Raw genomic sequence first — 21,050 nt, 5'->3', positions numbered from 1 at the left:
CCATCACAATACAACCACCAAGATCCAAACGGGCTTTGGCTTTTGAATGTCCCATGGGACAAAAGCTTTAACCAATCCATAATCTGGCCTCATATTCCTAATCTTCCCTACTGGGTCACTAGGGAATCATAGGCTACATCAGCTTACTAAGTATCGAAATTTTACTTTGCTATGTTACAGAAATTTGGAGCTGAATACAAAACCCAACTGACACACTAAATTCAGCTTAACATGATTTAACATACAAACTGTCTATTTTCATACTTTTCACCTGGCTAGTTTACTCTCCAATCCTAGAGCCTTTAGGGTCTCACACGCTACATAAAACTATACTCTCCCCACATGGCTCTTCCAGATTCATCCTCAGAAAATCGCAAATTTCTCTATTCTTTCCAGTTCTCCAGCTGTATCCACAGGTCCGACAACAGTACCTCCTCATCACTCCTTCTTAAAGAAGTCGTTTTAAAAATTTCCCATTCATTACTGGTGGTAAAAAAAAAAAAAAAAAAAAAAAAATTGCATCTTACTGGGGCCAACTAGAGCTTGTCATAATCCTGGCAACTTAATTCCTCAAATACAGAAAGAAAGAACTAGCTAGCTCACCTTGCCGGGGCCCATCTCTATTAATGGTTTCTGACAGGCTAGGGGTGAAGAGACACACAGCATGCTGAAAGGTAGGGGAACTCTGTAACATGAGTGACTGGCAATATTCCATGACATTGGCACAAATCTACAAAGGAAGAACAAGCAGTAACAAAAATATTAGCTCCCCAAATGCCTCATATCATGGAAATCCAGATTTGAAGGAGAACAAAGTTATAGATCAGTTTGTAAAATTACAACAAAGTTACAAATCAATTTGTAAAATTACCCACATCTATTATTTTTCTCAAATATCTCCAAAAACATAAAAAGCTTAAAGAATAGTTACACAACTCTCACTCCTCTTACCTGCTGCATAGCCAGTTCGATCTCATCTTTCTTGCTCACTCTATCCCCCTCCACATTATCATCTTGAAATTTAAACTGACGCAGTCTGTCAGAGCCACCAAAGCGACTTAGTAGTCCTAAGCACTGGCGCTAAGGAAAGGAAAGATACTTTTTTGTTCATATCTATTTGTATATGTTTAAAGTTAGTGACCTATCTTTCTTGAGGGAGATAAAAAAGAAAAACTCAGTGGGGAGTGAAATCACTTGTTAAAGCATCTAATTTCTTACTTCCAACTGACTCAACTAAAGTTAGCAATATTAAAATTTACCTTTCTGCAAATGTATTTACTTGGCAGACAACTCATTAAAAGAATATTAATTCTTTTAGCAGTTAACCCCCACTAAAATCTAAGTGCTGGCCAAAGATTTTTTGTATCACACCAAACAATTTCTTAGTAGATTCCCATTAAATAAATACTAATCAGTAAACAATGAGAAGCAAAATGAGATGGCAAACAGAAGCAGATTTGTGATAATTTTGTCTACTAAGGCTCAAATTTAAAGGCTCTTACTCCTGTGGCTGCTTCTGGGGACTTCAAAAAGGAGTTGGGAACACAGAAGTAACCTTGGCAGATAAATCACAAAGCTCATTTGTTTGAAATGTTGGTACTTTTCACTTGAGAATATAATTGTTCCTAAGGTTCTCAGTGGGAAAGGACAAGCTTTGCAAAATTGGCAGTAGGTCCAGAATCAGAGATGTCGGTTCCAATTACAGGTACATGACTTTTTGCTATATGTCCTGGGACAAGTTACTTAACTTCCTCAAGCCTCTGTGTTCATATTTCTAGAGTGATAATAGCAATTCCTACCTTATAAGATTATTGTTAGGATTACCTGAGACATTGAATTGTATTTAAAGTGCTTAGTACAGTGTTCTGCACATAGTAAGTGCACAATAAAAACACGTTTAAAACATTGGTATTACACATACACACACTCACCCCTACATATATACATCCATATATATTATATAATATCTAATTTAAGCTGATGTTAGTTTAAATAATAAGTATGGATGTATGGATAAGGCAAAACATACTAAGGAGATTATAATATAAACTTAATTTGTCAAAATACTCTTTTTAAAACTTAAAACTGGCTGTTTGCTATTCTTACAGACAAAAACAGATGCACTAACACATTTCCAGAGGCTACCTTATGAAAGATGCATCAAAAATATTTTTTTCTCCCCACCAATGAAAAAAGTTAGAAGGCTTAAAAAAAAAAAACCAAAAAAAAAAAAAACAGAGTATTTTGGCTTGGTTAGAGAGAGTACAAGCCTTTCTGGAGTGCTATTTGACAATGACTCAAAATGTACTACTTGTATACCCATGCACCCAGTGATAACAATTATGCTGATGGTAGCATTTTTCTTTTGGAAACTTGAAAAACAGCTCATGAAAAGAGGACTGGTTAAGAAAATTACTGTATCTAAAACAATGGAATATAAATTCTACTATATAAATATAATTCTTCTGCAGCCAAAAAAAAGTGAAGGTGCTCAAATCAAAGCAGGCCAGGAGGCTCCCAGAAAGACTGTGATAAAATATCTAATTGATAAGCTATCTACTATGTTTGAATATATTGAAAAGAGATTACATAACTGGAGGAGAGTTTGGGAATAAATTAGAAATAAGTACATAAAACCAAGCAAATAAAAAAAAGAAACAATTACTTACTCTAGGAAAAACATAATGTATAGAAAAGTAACATATGGTCCATCCATGGCTTATTCATAAATGACATTTCATAGTAATAATAATATAACACTAAATATTAATCTAATCGAAATTATGATACGATTAGAGTTGGGGGTGGGGACACGTTACGAGAGAGGTACGTATTGTATGACGGAAGAACAGGAGTAAAGAGATCTAAATTCTCATCCTTCTCGATGGAAGGTCAATAGATGACTCTTAAAATTGGAAAATCAAGTAGTAGTAACATAAGCATATTATTTAGAGATATGAAAGAATCAATTAAAACCGTTGCCGGGTTTACCCAAATTCAGGGAGCAGAGTGGGGAGGATCAGTGAGAGGACTGTTGTATTTTGTTACAAGTCTTACATCTGCTCTGTAAAGAAGTAAAAAAATTTTTTTTAATTTAAAAAATAAAAAAGAAGTAAGAAAGAATCAGTTACCTGGAATCTTCCAATATGTCCCTGTAGCTCCATTAGAGATCCTTCATTTACATCAACATCAAGTTCACTTAGTATACCTATAACATTTGGAATGCTTTTAAATGTAGTTTTATAATCAAAAAAATAAAAACATTAAAAAACCAGGAATGGTAGTTTTACTATTTTATATTTATATATGTATAAATATATATATTTATATATATATATGCATAAATAGACACAGACTCTACCATGAAGGAGGTTTGAGAAATATGACTTTACAAAGATTGCATACCACCACCACACAATATGTAAGTGTACCACACCACATATTCAGTCATATGCAAGCTAAATCTAGACTGAATCAGTAATTCAAAAAGGCACTTCAAAGTTTTTGAGAAAAATCTACTTTTTATTTATAAACATAAAAGTTAAAATTTTCTAAACTCAGCAGTAAATTACTTTCTCATGCAACACTTCAGAATATAAAACACTAAGAATGAAATGCATTTCTTTTTTCTTTTATCTCTTCTATGTATTGTACCATTTGATTTTTTTTCTTTTCCCTTAGGCAAAGTACAGTTTACACATACACAAAAAAGTTGCCATTCAATTTCTCAGTTTGGACCCATTACGAAATCCCTAAAGCTGATCAACCTGTTATAGTACCATGGACTCGCTTTATTTCTATTGAGCCCTCCAAGCAAAGCCATGGGTCATTCTCTCCACTGGTTTATTTCTTTGTTCCATGACTGTAGCCATGAGGAGAACCCAGCTGATCCTGTCCTAGCCACCCTAACTAACTATCCATGTGTTTTCACAATCCCTTTAATCCATTTCTTACTTCCAAGCATACACTCCCTAGCACATAACCCGGTACCTTATCCTTTGCTCCTTATAATGACAAGCCTTCCTCCTTTTAGATTTCTCAGCCCATCAACCTCTACACAAACCTACAGAAAATACTCATATCACTTGGCACATGCTGGCTTGTTACCTCACCTGCACCTCACTGCTCTACTAGCTCCTTTCCCTTTCCCACCTCCACCTCCACGGGGAGTAGGCTCCCAGAATCACTTTATTTAATTACTTTCTAAAATTTACCCTACCGCAGAGGATTTTTCCGCACTATCTAAAAATGTGTTCAGGTCTCCCTTGTACTCCAAAACAAAACAAAACCAAGTAAAAACCTGGTTAATATCAAATTCTTGAAATATTTTTTTCTCCATTTGTTGCTTGTGATTCTTATGCCCTCCTTTTCCATCTTAACCCCTCGAAAGCTGGAGTTTGCACTTAACACTATCATGGAACTTTGGCTTTTTCCTGTTTGTCTCTAACCTTTCTGATCTGAGACCTGTGTTGCTGTTCCCCAGTTTTTTCATTCCTCCTGCACACCAACTGCTGCCTCTATTTTAAAAACCTAGCAATTCTCAGATTCTTTTTTCTTTTGGCAGCACCGAGTGGCATGCGGAGCTTCCCCCACCAGGGATCGAACCCATGTCCCCTGCAGTGGAAGCACAGTCTTAACCGCTGGACCACCAGGGAAGTCCAATTCTCAGATTCTTAAGACCTTTCCACTACATGCCACCTGAGTGCTGTGGACCATATATATCATCCTCAACTCCAAAACACTTTACAGAATATCTGTGGGTCACAGATAAAAAATTAACCTGATGATAAGTAGTTGAGGAGGTACAACATATCTGGCACTGGGCTAAGCATTTAAGACAAAACCATATAGTAAAATTATAGGATAATACAAAACCATATGTAATCAAGGGCTGAACTGGGCAGAGTAGGGTTAAGAGGAGTATAAATTATTTTTAAACGTTATTTTTAAAAATTAGAAGGGTATTTGGCATTATCTTTTAAAATTATTTTAAAGTGTGTGTGTGTGTATATATATACACACACATGTATGTAATGGTATATATGTATAAATATATATATATATATATATAAGTATATTTATATCTGACCAAGCACTGCCAGGAACTTACCAAGCCTACCAGCTCAAATATACAAAAATGTATATGTATACGTACACACACACACACACACACACACAAAGTTATTAAATGCCACACTGTTTGAAATTTTTAAAAAGATCGGAAACAGTCAACGTGTCATAGGGGTCTGGGTAACCACCTCACAATTGGAAAACTATTCCACCAATTAAAGAGTGAGGTAGGAACTATACATGCCGATGAGAAAAAATCCCCAAGACATAATGCGGGGAAAAAATTACAGAGCAGTGTGTATGGTATTTCATTTGTGTAGGGAGGAAAAAATTTTTACACCACGTGCAGAGAAACTGCTGGAAAAACAAAGTATAAATTGATAATTGGTTCCTTTTAGGGAGCAGGAATTGCTGGTCAGGGTGCTTTTACTTTATTCTTTTATTTTGTTTGAATATATCATGAGCATGTTAAAATAAACTGTGCCTTTCTGAATATAACTTTAATACAGTGACAGGGTTAAATGCTGCTATTAGCAAAATACAGAATATTTCAAGTATTTTTAAAAAGTAACGAAAGGAAAATTCATCAATAAAATCACCTTGCCAGAGGATCTGATAAAAGGTAAATTCTCTCTGTACTAACTCAGGACTTCTGGATTAAGATGGCAGAATGAAGTAGTATCATAGAATGTCCCTTCTATAATCAACCTACAAATAAATGAAATTCACCAAAAAGGGAAAGGGGCCAACTAACGCCATAAATACTAAAGCATGGTGGTGGTTAAGGAAAAAAAAAAAGGGGGAGATGAAGAAAATTCCAGGGGAGTAAGTAGCATAATTCAACTCATGACCCTCATCCCACCCCTCAGAAGCAGTACAGAGAAAAGAAGATAAGCCAACAAACTCTTGCAAATTCTCATGGAGACCCCGCAATTTGCAAAGAAGCATATTCGGGTGATTAAGTAAATTAAGTAATTAGGAGAACTAGTAATTAGGAGAAATCAAGGTAAAAACCATTTGGAGAAGAAACACTACATTGCACTATGGGACCTTAGTAAAGGCAAGAAGGGTGGCCTGTCTTGTTATCATCTCAGGACACTGAAATGAAGTGGGGAAATGAACATAATAAGCACACAGGACTAAGACACTCCAAGGCTGGGTGGAGTTGACCCTGGGATCTCCTCAGAATGAGCACAGGCTCTAAGTACCTTAACATGCACTGCACTCCGCCCTGCCAAACTCTCTCCTTCTCCCAACACAAAGGGCTCAGGCACTGAGGCATGCCCAGAGAGGAAAAAATATTGCGGGTGTTGGGGCAGAATCAGAAGTTGGCCTCAGACTTCTCCACAGCAATATAAAGATGGAGGTAGTATAGGCTAGTAGTTAAGCACACAGACTCAGAAGCCACACTGCATGAAAAACCCTACAGTATTATTTGTGTGACTTTGGACAAGTTAACCTCTCTGTGCCTCAGTTTCCTCATTTGTAAAACATATGACATTATTATTAATAGTAGGCCATGCTGTCATTCAAGAATAAAGGCAACCTTTAGATGTTTGTAAACATTAGAGAGTTCAGGGAAGATTATATACTTTTTCTTAGGGGAGGGGACCTCAATATGAATTAAAAATACCAAGAGATAAATCAAAAGAAAGAACTCAGAAATGGTGAAGCTATAGGAGGAAAAAAAAGAATTGGTGTTTTTCTGTGAATCCATGCAAATATATAAGTAAAACTAAATAGCTGAAGTTATTATGGTTGCAGGACTGAATATAAATGATATTTACTTGACAAAGTAAAAATAATACAAGCAAACAACATGAGGGTGGAAGAAGTAGTGTAAAATAACTCATTACTTCATCTTTCACATCAGGAGTTAGTTGATTCTGTCTAAAATTTATATGTAGTAAAAAAAAATTTTTTTAATGACCAAAATATCTTAGTAATTTATCATAATCTTTTTTTCTTCTTAATCATAGTGATCTTTTAAGAACTAATATCTCTTGTACACTTGTAGTAAAGAAACATTTGTCTGGAATTCATCAATGTCTTCAGTTTCTCTTCAATTAGTTTTTCATCTGTAAAGTTCACGTAAAATTAAATAGTTGTTTTCTAAAACTGCATGTAAAAGGTATCCCATTCTCGTAAATTACCTCTGTATGTCTGTTTCTCTCCACCGCCCCTCCACCCCACTAATACATACATATACATAGAGCAACGTTTGAAAAGCTACTTACCAATGTTAACATTTGATAATTTCTAGATAGTGGGATTTGAGTGTTAATTATTTTCTTGAATTTTTTGAATTTTTTATACTGACCATATATCACTTTTATAAACATATTACTTCAAATAAAGGCAGTTAAGGGGACTTCCCTGGTGGTCCAGTGGTTAGAAATCCGCCTTCCGACGCAGGGGACGCAGCTTCAGTCCCTGGTCGGGGAACTAAGACCCCACATGCCACAGGGCAACTAAGCCCGCGTGCTGCAGCAGAGGATCCCACGTACCGCAACAAAGATCCTGCGTGCTGCGACTAAGACCCGATGCAGCCAAAAATAAAATAAATAAATAAATAGATTTTTTTTTTTTTAAAAAAGGCAGTTAACTCTGTTAGTTCCAATCTCAAATAAGTCATATATAGCTGCAAAGTAATAATAACCTCATTCTATTAAGTGTATGTCAGTCTGTAAAGCACTGGTAAAAATCCATTCAACATAATCAACTCACCAGGAAGTGCTGCTTTACTTATAATTCCTGTCAGCAGAGCCAATTCCTGCAAAGACCCAGCACTAACATCCTGACAGCGCAGGATTGCTTGTATGGTATCAGAATGAGAAATGAGAAACTGCAACACCTAAGACGAAGAAAAGGAGGGGAAATGGAAAAACAGAGGTGGAAGAGTAGAAAATTGTATTATAAATTTATATCCATCTGTTTAATAACATTGAAGCAAGTAATTTAATGTAATGAGTATTAGATAAGCAGTTGTCTTTTGCATTTACGTAATTTATTTCTTCAAGAAGCAAACATCTAACTAAATTTCATAAGAAAGCTAAAGATAAGGATTATTTCGAAGTTTAGAGATTAATACACTTAGAAGCTACTATAGAAGAGTACAATATAACTTGGAACTACTGTATGAAAACTATTATTTGACCCCTATATTTTTTATTTTTGTCTAAATGGAACTAGAATATGAATTTAAAATGAGTGTGTACAAAAATGACTTACTGGGACTTCCCTGGTGACTCAGTACTTAAGAATCCACCTGCCAATGCAGGGGACACGGGTTCGAGCCCTGGTCCGGCAAGATCCCACATGCCGCAGAGCAACTAAGCCCGTGCACCACAACTACTGAGCCTGCGCTCTAGAGCCCACGAGCCACAACTACTGAGCCCACGTGCCACAACTGCTGAAGCCCGTGTGCCTAGAGACCGTGCTCTGCAACGAGAAGCCACTGCAATGAGAAGCCCACACACCGCAACAAAGAGTAGCCCCCGCTCGCCACAACTAGAGAAAGCCCATGCACAGCAAGGAAGACCCAATGCAGCCAAAAATAAATAAATAAATTTATTTATTTATTTTTAAAAAATGACTTAGTGAATTCAAGTTTGCTCTGTGAAAGTCTGACTAGTGTGACATGGGGACAGTCACATAAAAGCTTTTGTCTAACTCTCCTTTTGATATGATGAAAATAAATGAGATACAAATCTTGACCTCCAAACTCTGCCCTTTCAGCTTAGCATTTTACAGTGTACCATCATAGAAGACTCCACTCATTTTCACATTCAAACAGCTTCTTAACTAGATTATAGATGCCCTGAAGGCAGGGACTACACCACAACTGGCTGAACATTTGAATCTCTCAGGAACTGTGCCCCTTTTATTTTTTAATACAGATTCCTGGCCTCAGCCCATCATTGTTGGACATGAAACTCAGTAATCTGCATTTTTTAAAGAAGCTCTTCAGGTAATTCCGCTACGCTCAGTATAAGACTGGCCTTGTATCACAATGTCCCACTTCTACTAAAAAACCTTAATCTCGAGAAAGCAGAAGACAAAGTTTTTGAGTGTTAAAGAACTGACTCAAAGGCCGCATATGAAAGGGGTAGAATGTCACCTAGACTAATGCAATATAAAATCAGGTACCACACTAGAAACAGCAGCATTCTATCTTGGGAAGGTATGCCTGAAGACTGATGGCAGGGAAAGCAGATAAAATCACCATAAATTATTAGGATGTGTCCGAATTCCTGAGGGTATCATAATAATAGACCAACACAATAAAAAACTGCAGATTCTTAGTGATAAGCCTAATGAATCAGTGAAAGGTTAAATTGTATATTGCATTATTAGTCTAAGAAACAAACATATTTTTGAAGATTTCACTGAAAAGCATTGAAAATAAAACTAATTTATAGTGTTTGAAGGAAAAATATTTTATTAGAAACTCACTTATTTAAATTACTCATTCTTTAAATATCACAACTAAATGTGGCATTATCATCTATCTTTTGTATTTTCTGCAAGGTCTAATAAAGGAACAGCATTCTCTAATAAAAATACCTGGTTAAATTACATTTTAGAAGCCAGCTTATTTCTATCACAATAACTGCTTCCTTTTGCAGAACAACAAATTTAGATCTCTTGCCTTCCATCTCACTATTCTATTAATTAGCTGTGGTGTTTCATTCAAACAAGAGTACAAAAACAGACCAATGAAGTTCAGAGCAAAGTGCAAGGGGTCTATCTGCAATACCCAGCTCTGCCACAGACAGAACGATTAAGGTAAATTCACGTCAAGCGTTCTATGCCTAGGGCTTCTGCGTTTGTAAAATAAAGGTTTTGCACTTGATGATTTCTACACTAAGGATTCCTCTTACCTGCCCTGCTGCCTGCAAGTGCTGGGCCATACTAGACGTGAGGATGACCTGGCACAAGCGGAGAGCTGGAAGCAGAATCTGGCGGTACCGGTCCACTGGAGTAGGGATGAACACTGGGGCATCTCTCAGGACAAACATGCTTGATTCACATCCAGTGAACAAGGAGAGAGCAACAGTCCAACAGTTAAAACAGTCCCCGACCATCTCCATGGCAAACAATCACAGGTGGCTAATTAAGATGTGAAGCTACTAATGAGGACTCTGTATCCCAGAGGTACAGTTAGTGAAAACAGTTATCTGAATGTTTTAAAATCTTTGTAAAGAATATTTGCATAGATTTGAAAAGACAGTGCTAAAATTCCCCAAACATACTTATTCTACTCTAAATGTTCCCATGGGCCACAGAGACTATGTGTGAGAAACAGACAGAAACAAAAGTTACTCTCCCCAAATTTCCCTCTTGTACATCCATAGCCAAAAATGAATCTACATTGTCCATTATATAAAATAAAACAAGATTTTAAAAATTAAAATGAGATTGTAAAATCACTTAACCTTTAAGATTAGGTCTCAGAACATTGTATTATTAAACTATTATTTATTGTAAATATTTCTATTTAAATTTTTGAACAAAAAAAAAGGTTGCCTGTTGAAGAGAAAAGAATGAAAGCAGAATATGGAAATAATAAGAAATAACAGAAAGGCTTTCCAAAGACAGGCAATAATAATGTGCCATGAACCGAGGAATACAATTTACTCAATCCTCTTCACCTAAGGTGAAAGTAATAACTCTCATGTTTAAAATCTTCGAAAGTGATATTAAAAAAATTTTCTTTTCTAGAAGTAAAATATTTCTATAGTTAAGCCTGAAAAACTCAAACATACAATTTGGCAATGGATCTTTTGAAGAAAATTACTCAAACTGACCTAAATGTTATTTAACAGTAGGAGGGTATGCTATAGGCCCTAACAATGCTGCAGCCATGTAGACAAAAAAGAAAAAATTCATATTCAAACTCAACTGAGAAATCTGCTAGAAAGTTTGAAACTTAAAATAGTTTCACTTGAAGCTTTCAAATTAGCAAGCAGTTGGTAAAATGTTAAAATGAGAAAAATATAAAATACTATTCAAGTCATCAAGAAAAGAAAATCCACAACAAATTGTAATTTCATTACAATACTTTAAAAGACCAGTATAACTGAAAATATTTACTTCTACTAAACAGAACAATAAAGTTGGGAAGAAAAACATCTAACAAAATGCTCTCCCATTTCCCTCTTACGTTACTGCTCTAAAATGGAAAGCACTAGGTCCCTACCCACTTTTACCCTTATTAGCAACTTTCATTTATTAGTTAATGGCAGGGGTATATGACCAAACAAAACCATCAAGATGAGAGTACTGCTCCAACAGAATTATAAACGGCAAAATTATGTTTGAAATTTTTTTTTCTTTAATAATCCTTTACTGGTAACTTTAAAAAAAGCGGCAGGGTGGTGGGGATGGTGGTGTGATGAATTGGGCGATTGGGATTGACATGTATACACTGATGTGTATAAAATTGATGACTAATAAGAATCTGCTGTATAAAAAAATAAATAAAATAAAATTAAAAAACTTAAAAAAAAACCATTAAAAAAAAAAGAAATTGATATGGATGCTTACCCCTGTGGGTCCATTTCTGGGCGCATGTCATAGACTTGGCATTGTGCCAGCCTCACAATCACCCCAGACCTCAGCAGCTCTAAAGCGCCCTGTTGTATCTTGGCCACTCTTGTGAGAAATGCCTAAGAAGTTATGAAACAAAAATCATCAGTACAGAGATCATAGCCAAGGGTCTCACATTAAAATGAGACTTTCTCATAGCACATTTCTGATGTGTAATCATTGGTGAAGAGAAATTCTGAGCTAGCTAGGAAGGGGCATATTATACCACCTTAACCATAGGATTTTTATGAGGAGTAAATGGCACAGCATATCTGAAGTGCTACATATGCCTTGCATGGATTAAGCATTCAACTAAATCATCATGTGGGCTTATGGAGGGCAGGGAAGATTGTTTTGCTCACAGCTGTATCTCTACTACCTAGTGCCATACCTGGCATGTAACAGATATTTAATAAATACTCGTTGAATAAATGAAGGAAGGAGGGAAAACAGAATTAATGAAGAATCTAAGACTTTAGTGCTTCTCTTATTGTGACATTTGTGGTATTTTTAAGCGGGAGGAAACAAATTAAAACAGATTTGGAGGAAAGGAAATGAATTATATATACTGTATTGAAAAATCCTGTGTTTAAAGTAGAACCAGCACATCTACACTGGAATTTCAACAGGCAACTAACAGTCTGATTTTCGTTGCAGAAGGACATTTTTGCTCACTCTTCTCCTCATAGGCCACTGGCTGTCATGTCACTTTGCCACCACCAGCAATCGAAGTGAGTAAGCAGCAGTCTCAGTACCCAACTAACCCTCTCAGGACCATTTCAACACAACTTTGGCATGCTCAGAAGATACAGTTCTAGCACATGTCCCCAAATTTAAAACTCCTTAGAAATGATTACAGTTTGTATGATAGAAACATGCAAAATGTAGGCCACGTTAATTTTCTTTACTATATCCTTAACCCCAAGGGGAAATGACCTGTTGATCTAACTTCAAGTGAATATAAAGCCTTACCATTTTGGATTCGTAAGTATAAAGGGCTTTTAAAAGGGGAGGTTGTGGAGTGAGTAAGCTCTGCAAAGTATGGTCATCTTCTACCAAGCTGTCCACAAGCACCTTCAAATAGCCACTGTTAGAAAGATAGAGAAGCCACTGCTGCTGCTTATCTACGGAGACAATCCGATCAAGTAGAGCCAGTGCCAGCATCTGACGGAAGAACAGATCAAAGTCCAAAATGTGGAGATGGCTACCAAAATCAACAACAGTAACTCCCTTTATCTGGAAATGTTTAAAAGTTTTCTTACAAGGAGAATGGTTGCCTGCAATACAATTCTCTCTCTCTCATTTTTTTTTTTTTTTGAGAAAAATGTATGTACGTATCCAGAATCTTGATTTATTAATAAAAGAAAAAATTTCAGGGTAAAGTTATATTTCTGAAACAAAACCTAACACATTAAAATAATGGCATTAAATATATTTTAGCAAAATCTAAACATTACTTGTTGGAGGAAAGGGATTTTTGGGGAAAAATAGCTTTTTCCCTTCCAATTGTAAAGTTTCACATGCTCCTTGTAGAAAACAAAAAACTATACAGAAAATACATTATCTGATAAACACAGATTACTTTGTTCTATGTCTTCCCAAATTTTTTTTTAACATAATTGAGAGCGTACTACATGATTCAAATGCTATGTAATTTTCCACCAGCAGGAAATTATCTTCTCACTGTATTATCACCAGTATGACATAATATTTTAAAGACATATAAATGCAAATACTCCTTGAAAAAGCAGAGGAAGATACATTCAGTATAAAAGCTACGTATCCAGCATTCTCCTATGCCAAGATCTTGACTAACCAGCATCTCTGCTGGTTAATTTCTACCAGTGTAAGGCAAATCTCAAAGTTAGCAAAAAGATTATTCTGAGGGTACAGTCTGAACTAATAAAGGATTCTGAACATAAGTAAACAAAACATATGAATGAACAAAACAGAAATTCCAAATTATAGTAAATAAGAAAATTCACTAAAATATATTACAGAAAATAATTCCCAATATATAACATACATTTGAAAAGCTGATCCAGTTTATGACTTAATAAGTCAAAATATCTATCCAATTATAATACTAAGCAGGAGTTACTGTACCCTTCCAATCTCATGACCATCACAAGCATCTCGACAGACCACTTCCATGAGGGCAGCCCCATAGCTCTCAATGATGGCTATGTTTTCTCGCTGTAATTTACTAAACACATCTTCAGGGGCGGTCAGCCTTTCCCACATGGTTTTCTTGGCTAAAGGGTTACAATAGAAGACATATAAAACACTCCAGCAAAAAGCAGTTTGGTAACAGAGTAATTACACCTCATACATGACAACAGAAAAATCCTTCCATTATTACCTGCACACAAAGACCCATCAACCGATGAGTCTAGGCAGGTAAACTTTAAGAACACAATGCACTATTCCATGAATGTACACTGAGATAACAATGGTATTAGGAAAAGGATAAACTATCCTTAAAGAAATAAAAATGAATTATGAAACCCCAGGAGAAACATTCCTGTATTTATTTCACTAATCAATCTGGTTTTATCTTTTATTGAGATCTATGAGAATTTGGCTACAAAGGAGCAGGTACAAAGTGGACAAAGATCTGCTTCCAAAAAACAGATATTTTATTCTTTTATATTTTTTAATTGAAATATTCATTAAAAAGAAAAGGTATACTCATTATGAAGATAATTTAAATTAATTTAATTTAATTTAATTCAAGGAACACTGATTAAAGATAGGATCATATACTTTACATAGATTCCTGTAAACCTTTTAGAAAAGTTTCATAAATACACTACATAAAGCAATAATCTGTATTTGAAACTAATCTTATGACTTTTCCCCAACTAGTACATGGTAGCAGTTTGTTTTTTTTTAACATCTTTATTAGAGTATAATTGCTTTACATTGGTGTGTTAGTTGCTGCCGTATAACAAAGTGAATCAGTTATACATATACATATGTTCCCATATCTCTTCCCTCTTGCGTCTCCCTCCCTCCCACCCTCCCTATCCCACCCCTCTAGGTGGTCACAAAGCACCGAGCTGATCTCCCTGTGCTATGCGGCTGCTCCCCACAAGCTATTTATTTTACATTTGGTAGTGTATATATGTCAATGGTAGCAGTTTTTAAACTGAGGAAAGATTCTCAAGACAGGGTGATCAGAATGGAGGACAAAACAAAGCAGGTTTAACCATGAAAAATAAAAGTAACACACAACGTGGCCTATATTCCACTATAAAGTTTGCAGCAGTCAAACCTTCAGAGTTTTAATGATATTTTCTCCCTAAAATATCTTTACCACTACTTTGATTTTATTTTAGTCATATTTAATTTCCAATAGTGTCAAAGCAGGGTATGAGATTATTAATTTTCTCAACTGTGTCACTTCCTTCGGTCACCTGGTCCCATCTACTTCTCTATTTCACCTCCCTCCACTCTCCACCTCCACCCCGACACTGCCGCCACACTAGCCCTCAAATTCAGCACTTCCTTCAGTCTCAGGATCTTCGCACTAGCTGTTCTTTATATTCTTCCCCAAATCTTAGCATGGCTGCCTCCTCTTCATCATTCCAGCCTCTATCAAATATCACTTCCTCAGGTACATCCAGCTTCCCTCCTCCTCCCACCCCACACACAATATATCACAGTACTATTTTATCTTCTCCACAGTACTTATTTATCAGATTTACTCAAATTATGTTATTTTTTAGTTTCCATGCTTGTATCTCTGTCTCCTCACATCAAATGTAAGCTTATTAACAACGGGATGCTGTCTTGTCTACCACTGTTTCTCCAGAATTTAGCACAGTGTCTAGCACATAGTAGAAGCTCCAATATTAATTACTGATTGATTGACAGCTTAAAGGCAAGTTTAGAAACTTTGCTCCAGGGATGCCACCAGATGCTCTCAGGGTCGGGTACCACGGTGGGTGGGTTTTCAGGAACCCAGCCTGAGGAGCTACGGCATCTCCTCTTCTGTTTTACGCATAGGATTGCCACAAAATTATCTGAATAAAGGCTTTGGACAAAAGTCTGAAAGCCACTACTTTATAGGTTTAACATTTTTTAGCCATGAATTCCTTAGTTCAAACATTGTGGTTGAAATGAGGGTAGAGAGATGCTGGCACATCACTCTAGAGGCTCTTCCACATAACCCCTCAGGTACCCCTGCAAGAACCCTAGGGCTTCACAATGAAATCTGAAAAACAATGGCTTGCAGAAGACCAGTTAAGTATCAAAGAAATATTTGATTTCAGTTTTCAAACTATGAATAGATCTCAAAGTTCCAATATTACTACTGACAGAACTACTTAGAAATAAGAAAAATCTAATTCTACAGTTTAATTAGACCTTTCTTTAAACCGGACTCATAGACAGAGAACAGATTTGTGATTGCCAAGGTGGGTGGGAGGTGGGGGAGCGACGGAGTGGGAGTTTGGGGTTAGCAGATGCAAACTATTATCTATATAGAATGGATAACAACAAAGTCCTACTGTATAGCACAGGGAACTCTATTCAATATCCTGGGATAAACCATAATGGAAAAGAATTTTTTTTTAAAAAAGTCCTTTCTTTAAAATCCTCATTTTTTTTTTTGGCCGTACCGCGCGGCATGCAGGATCTTACTTAGTTCCCCAACCAGGAATCGAACCCACGCCCCATGCAGTGGAAGCCCGGAGTCTTAACCACTGGACCACCAGGGAAGTCCCTAAAATCCTCATTTTTTTAGGGAATTCTCAGGCGGTCCAGTGGTTAGGACTCTGAGCTTTCAATGCCGGTAGTTAGGACCCCGCGCTTTCACTGCTGAGGGTCCGGGTTCAGTCCCTGGTTGCGGAACTAAGATCCCACAAGCCGCGTGGCACAGCCAAAAAAAAAAAAAATCCTAATTTTTTAGGGGATAAATTAATTCACTAGAAACCACCAAGATGATTTCTTCTACTTCAATCTGCCCCTTCTTCCAACATACCATATAAACCAGTGCCACACAAACTTTCCTAAACACCAACTTCTTCATATCAAATTAATCCCCTGCTTATGGCTAAGACATCCTCCTGGTTCTTTACTCCCTCCTAGTTTGGGCCTTGCCTGAAAAGCCCTCCATTTATTCTTATGTAAATACAACCCCACCAGAAAAGTCCAGCAAAACTCTCGATTTCCTTTCTCTTCTTAACTCTTATAAAACTTGTAATTTATACTTGGGGTTGGCAAACTAAGGCTCATGGGCAAAATGTGATCTCCCACTTGTTTTTGTAAATAAAATTTTAATGCAACATAGCATACGTCTCTGGCTTCTTTTGCACAATAATGGCAGAGTTGAGTAGTTGCAACAGAGAACATATGGCTTGCAAAGCCTGAATTAGTTATTATCTGGCCCTGTACAGAAAAAGCTTGCTGGCATCTGGTCTATATCATCCAATTTAAGGCTTATTGTTTTATAAACACATATATTGCCATTTTTACTAGGATAAAAGATTTTATGAAAGCAAGAACCCAATTAATGTTTCCTGCTTCCTGGAACAACTAAAAATAATCAACCACCAAACGATTATTGATTTTTGTTTGTATTGTAAAAAGGGGAAATAATCTAAATGTCCAAAAATGGGTAGGCTAAATAAATTATGGTACATCCATAAGTGGCAAAATCTATACAGGTATTAAAAATGTCACTTAATGAGGCAGGAAAAGCTGATAAAATACTAAATAGAGAGAAAAGGGAAGATTTAAATCAATAAAAAAAGATGGCTGGCTATAACCAAAATGTTGTGATAGTTATCTTAGAAGGGTAAAATGTGTGACTTTTCCTTTTGTTTATTAGTATGTTCTAAATTTCCTATAATCAATATTTATTTTTAATAAAAAAAATAAAAGCTAAAAGATATTTTTTAAATATCTGATTATGAATTTTTAGTCAGGTTCTAAGGTTCTAGGACCTGACTCAGGTTGTAAAAAAAATAAAAGGAGTGGTGAGAAATGTACAACTAAATTCACATCAAGCATAAAGCCTGCACCCACTACACACATATATATAGCTATAGCTGGTATTTTTATTTTTATTTTTTTATTTTTATTTTTTGGCCACACCATGCAGCATGCGGGATCTTAGTTCCCCGACCAGGGATGGAACCCACGTCCTCGGCAGTGAAAGTGCAGCGTCCTAACCACTGGACTGCCAGGGAATTCCTGTAGCTGGTACTGTATTTTTTAAGTCACTTATTGGAGTCGGATTCACAAGAACAGAGTTAACAACAGGCAAGATGCTCTATGAAATCCTTTTAGTCCCACTACTTTATGACTAAAATCAGAGGTGTACTTGTAGTATAATTCTAGATCATACTAACACCTAGACCATAAAAACTGAAAATCTCATGATAGGATTCTAAAAAATTTAATAATAGCAAGAGATTATCTTTTCTAATCTCTTTTAAAAAGATGATTGGATATTATGGTTTCATAAACAAAGAACAACAGGAATATTCTTGATCAAAAGTCGCAATAGCCCAGAAGAATTATGAGCAGATCAGAAAATTCCTCATTCTTATTATAATTCCTAATTCTTATTTATAAATAAAAGATACTACCGAATACCATTAACTTGTCAAACTTAAAAAGAAAAGCCAGTTTAGAAGAAAATAGAACATATGAGAAAAACTTCTAATAAAAGTGCTTAAAATTACAATTTAAACAATTTTAAAATTAAGAATTCAAACTGACATCTTCCATACAGCTATGTCAATCAACTATAAATTAAAGTTGAATGATATGCTCCTAGAAAATGGAAAGTTAAAAATGAATCTGTTTTAAAAGCAATATAATCCATTTTACTGAAATTACAACAAAACATTCAAACAGGGCTAATCTCACAGAAATAAAAGTAAGGAGGATGCACTATATCCTCTACACTGAGGTGTTAGCATAACTTTATAGGTTGGCTTTATAAGCTTTTATTGAAAACATTAATCTGATTAAAAATATGCTGAAAAGTGTATATCTTTGTCATTATCAATCTGTTTTTAAATGTGAAATATTTTTATAATACTAGAGCTTAAGGAACAGATCAATAGAGAAATTAAGAACATAATAATTGGGGTTCATATTAAACATTTAGGCTCTGGTCAAATTATCCACTTTTTCTTTCTAGTGGTCACTGGTAGAAAAGAGAGAGAAAAAAAAAGGTGAAAAAAATACAAAGAGATATATTCATGATGTCAATGGCTGTCAACTAAGCCCCAGGAATTACATATGCAAAAGCAATGTCTGATTTGAACTACACTGTTCTTAATTAAGGAAACATATAAGATCCTCCAAATAATTTTATCAAAAAAATATTGGGTTGGCCAAAAGGTTCATTTGGGTTTTTCCATATCATCTTACAGAAAAACCCAAATGAACTTTTGGGCCAACCCAATATATGCTTTGGTTCCTCCCCAGATCTACTGCATTGCCAGCTCAAAGTGATAGGATCCACCCATATGGATTTTCAGAAAATTAACTATATGCTTAAGAGACGTCTGAATTTCCTTTTCCCTAAACTGCTCATATCCTTTGCCCATTTTTCTGTTGGGTTATTGATTTGTAGATGCTCTTTATTTATTAGAAATTAGTCATTTTTGATATGAGCTACAAATACATTGCTGATACTGAATTCTAATTCTCAGATCTGTCAAAAAGAAGCAAGTCACTTAGCCTCTCTAAGTCAGATTCCTTTTATACCAAACAGGGAAAATGGCTGCCCAGTATTCAGTACATATGTTTATGTAAAAATAAAGAAAAAGTGGTATGAAAAAATAAGTATATAAACATTAAAAATTCAGTTTTTGTTTTAAAACAACAGAAAGTAGGTACACTGGCACAAAAGTATGTGCTCAATAAATATTTATTAAATTTAATATTTCTAACTTGAAAATTAAAAACACTAGCATCTAGGGAATAAAGTACTTTGCTATCTATCTAAAACAAGTCAAAATAAGCAGTAATTATGACTAAGAAAAAAAAAGCTACTTAAGGGATAAAATTGCTCTAAAAATAGATCATTTGAAAATTAAAAACAAAGGAGAGCAACTTCCCTGGTGGCACAGTGGTTAAGACTCCACGCTCCCAGTGCAGGGGGCCCAGGTTCGATCTCTGGTCAGGGAACCAGATCCCACATGCATGCCACAACTAAGGAGCCGGCGAGCCACAACTAAGACCCGGAACAACCAAAATGAGAAAAATAAAAATAAATAATAATAATAATAAAAAGATAACAGATTTTTAAAAAAAGGAGAATCTTCTTTTATGGTCACACTGCTTTTACCACATCTTGATAATGACTTCTTATAAAGCACGTTGTAGAGCTCCACCTAGTGGTTAAGTGGTGATTTTTGCCAATTCAACTAAATACAACGTTAAAAAATTTTTTTAGTCAAGAGGAAAATGCGGGAGGTGTGTTGGCGGATTATCTCTCGTAAAAAAAACTCCTATTTGTTTAAAAAGTTTCTCTGAACTATTATTTTTAATGACCTTAAAAATATTTTTGTGCATTATTTATGCTGGTAGGAAATTCCTATAAATACATCATTTGGCTCTTATTACATTCTAAGGGAGATATTATACAAAAATATATAGCCAGTAATGAATAATATGAGATAATCTAAGTCTTACACACAGAGTGGTTTTTAAGAATCTGTGTACAGGACCTCCCTGGTGGCGCAGTGGTTAAGAATCCGCCTGCTACTGCAGGGGACACGGGTTCGAACCCTGGTCCAGGAAGATACCACATGCCGCGGAGCAACTAAACCTGTGCACCACAACTACTGAGCCTGTGCTCTAGAGCCCGCATACCACAACTACTGAAGCTCGCGCACCTAGAGCCCGTGCTCCGCAACAATAGAAGCCACCGCACCGCAACAAAGAGTAGCCCCCGCTCACCGCAACTAGAGGAAGCCCGCACGCAGCAACAAAGACCCAACGCAGCCAAAAACAGATAAATAAATTTATTAAAAAAAAAAGAATCTGTGTACAAAATAACAAATACTCATTAAGGTTCTCAGAAAGCACAAGGAGTAACTAAGGGTAACTAAGATCCCACAAGCTGAGCGGCACAGCCAAAAAAAGAAAAAAAAAAGAAAAAAAGCTAACTATAGTTTACAAAGTTGATTTATCATTGTTTTAAATACACAGATCTTGGGCTTCCCTTGTGGTGCAGTGGTTAAGAATCTGCCTGCCGATGCAGAGGACACGGGTTTGAGCCCTGGTCTGGGAGGATTCCACATGCCGCGGAGCGACTAAGCCTGTGAGCCACAACTACTGAGCCTGCGTGTCTGGAGCCTGTGCTCCGCAACGGGAGAGGCCGCGACAGTGAGAGGCCCACGCACTGCGATGAAGAGTGG

The 21,050-nt window shown here is 36.0% G+C and overlaps 1 protein-coding gene across 1 annotated transcript in view; it reads right to left on the bottom strand.

The window, feature by feature from the left end:
• The window catches only part of NUP205 (nucleoporin 205), an 81,721-nt gene that overhangs the window by 11,114 nt on the left and 49,557 nt on the right, over positions 1 to 21,050 (bottom strand). The window contains exons 31-38 of the mRNA XM_068549519.1: positions 13,768 to 13,916; positions 12,634 to 12,825; positions 11,620 to 11,741; positions 9,954 to 10,092; positions 7,798 to 7,924; positions 3,132 to 3,208; positions 952 to 1,080; positions 604 to 730 (exon numbers count right to left, since the gene is read on the bottom strand). Of these exons, the coding sequence (XP_068405620.1) occupies positions 604 to 730; positions 952 to 1,080; positions 3,132 to 3,208; positions 7,798 to 7,924; positions 9,954 to 10,092; positions 11,620 to 11,741; positions 12,634 to 12,825; positions 13,768 to 13,916 (1,062 nt within the window). The remainder of the gene's footprint in view (positions 1 to 603; positions 731 to 951; positions 1,081 to 3,131; positions 3,209 to 7,797; positions 7,925 to 9,953; positions 10,093 to 11,619; positions 11,742 to 12,633; positions 12,826 to 13,767; positions 13,917 to 21,050) is intronic.

Source organism: Eschrichtius robustus, chromosome 8, assembly GCF_028021215.1.
Source record: "Eschrichtius robustus isolate mEscRob2 chromosome 8, mEscRob2.pri, whole genome shotgun sequence".
Taxonomy (NCBI): Eukaryota; Metazoa; Chordata; class Mammalia; order Artiodactyla; family Eschrichtiidae; genus Eschrichtius; species Eschrichtius robustus.
Note: the sequence above shows the minus strand (reverse complement) of the source record. Positions and strands in the feature narration are given on the sequence as shown.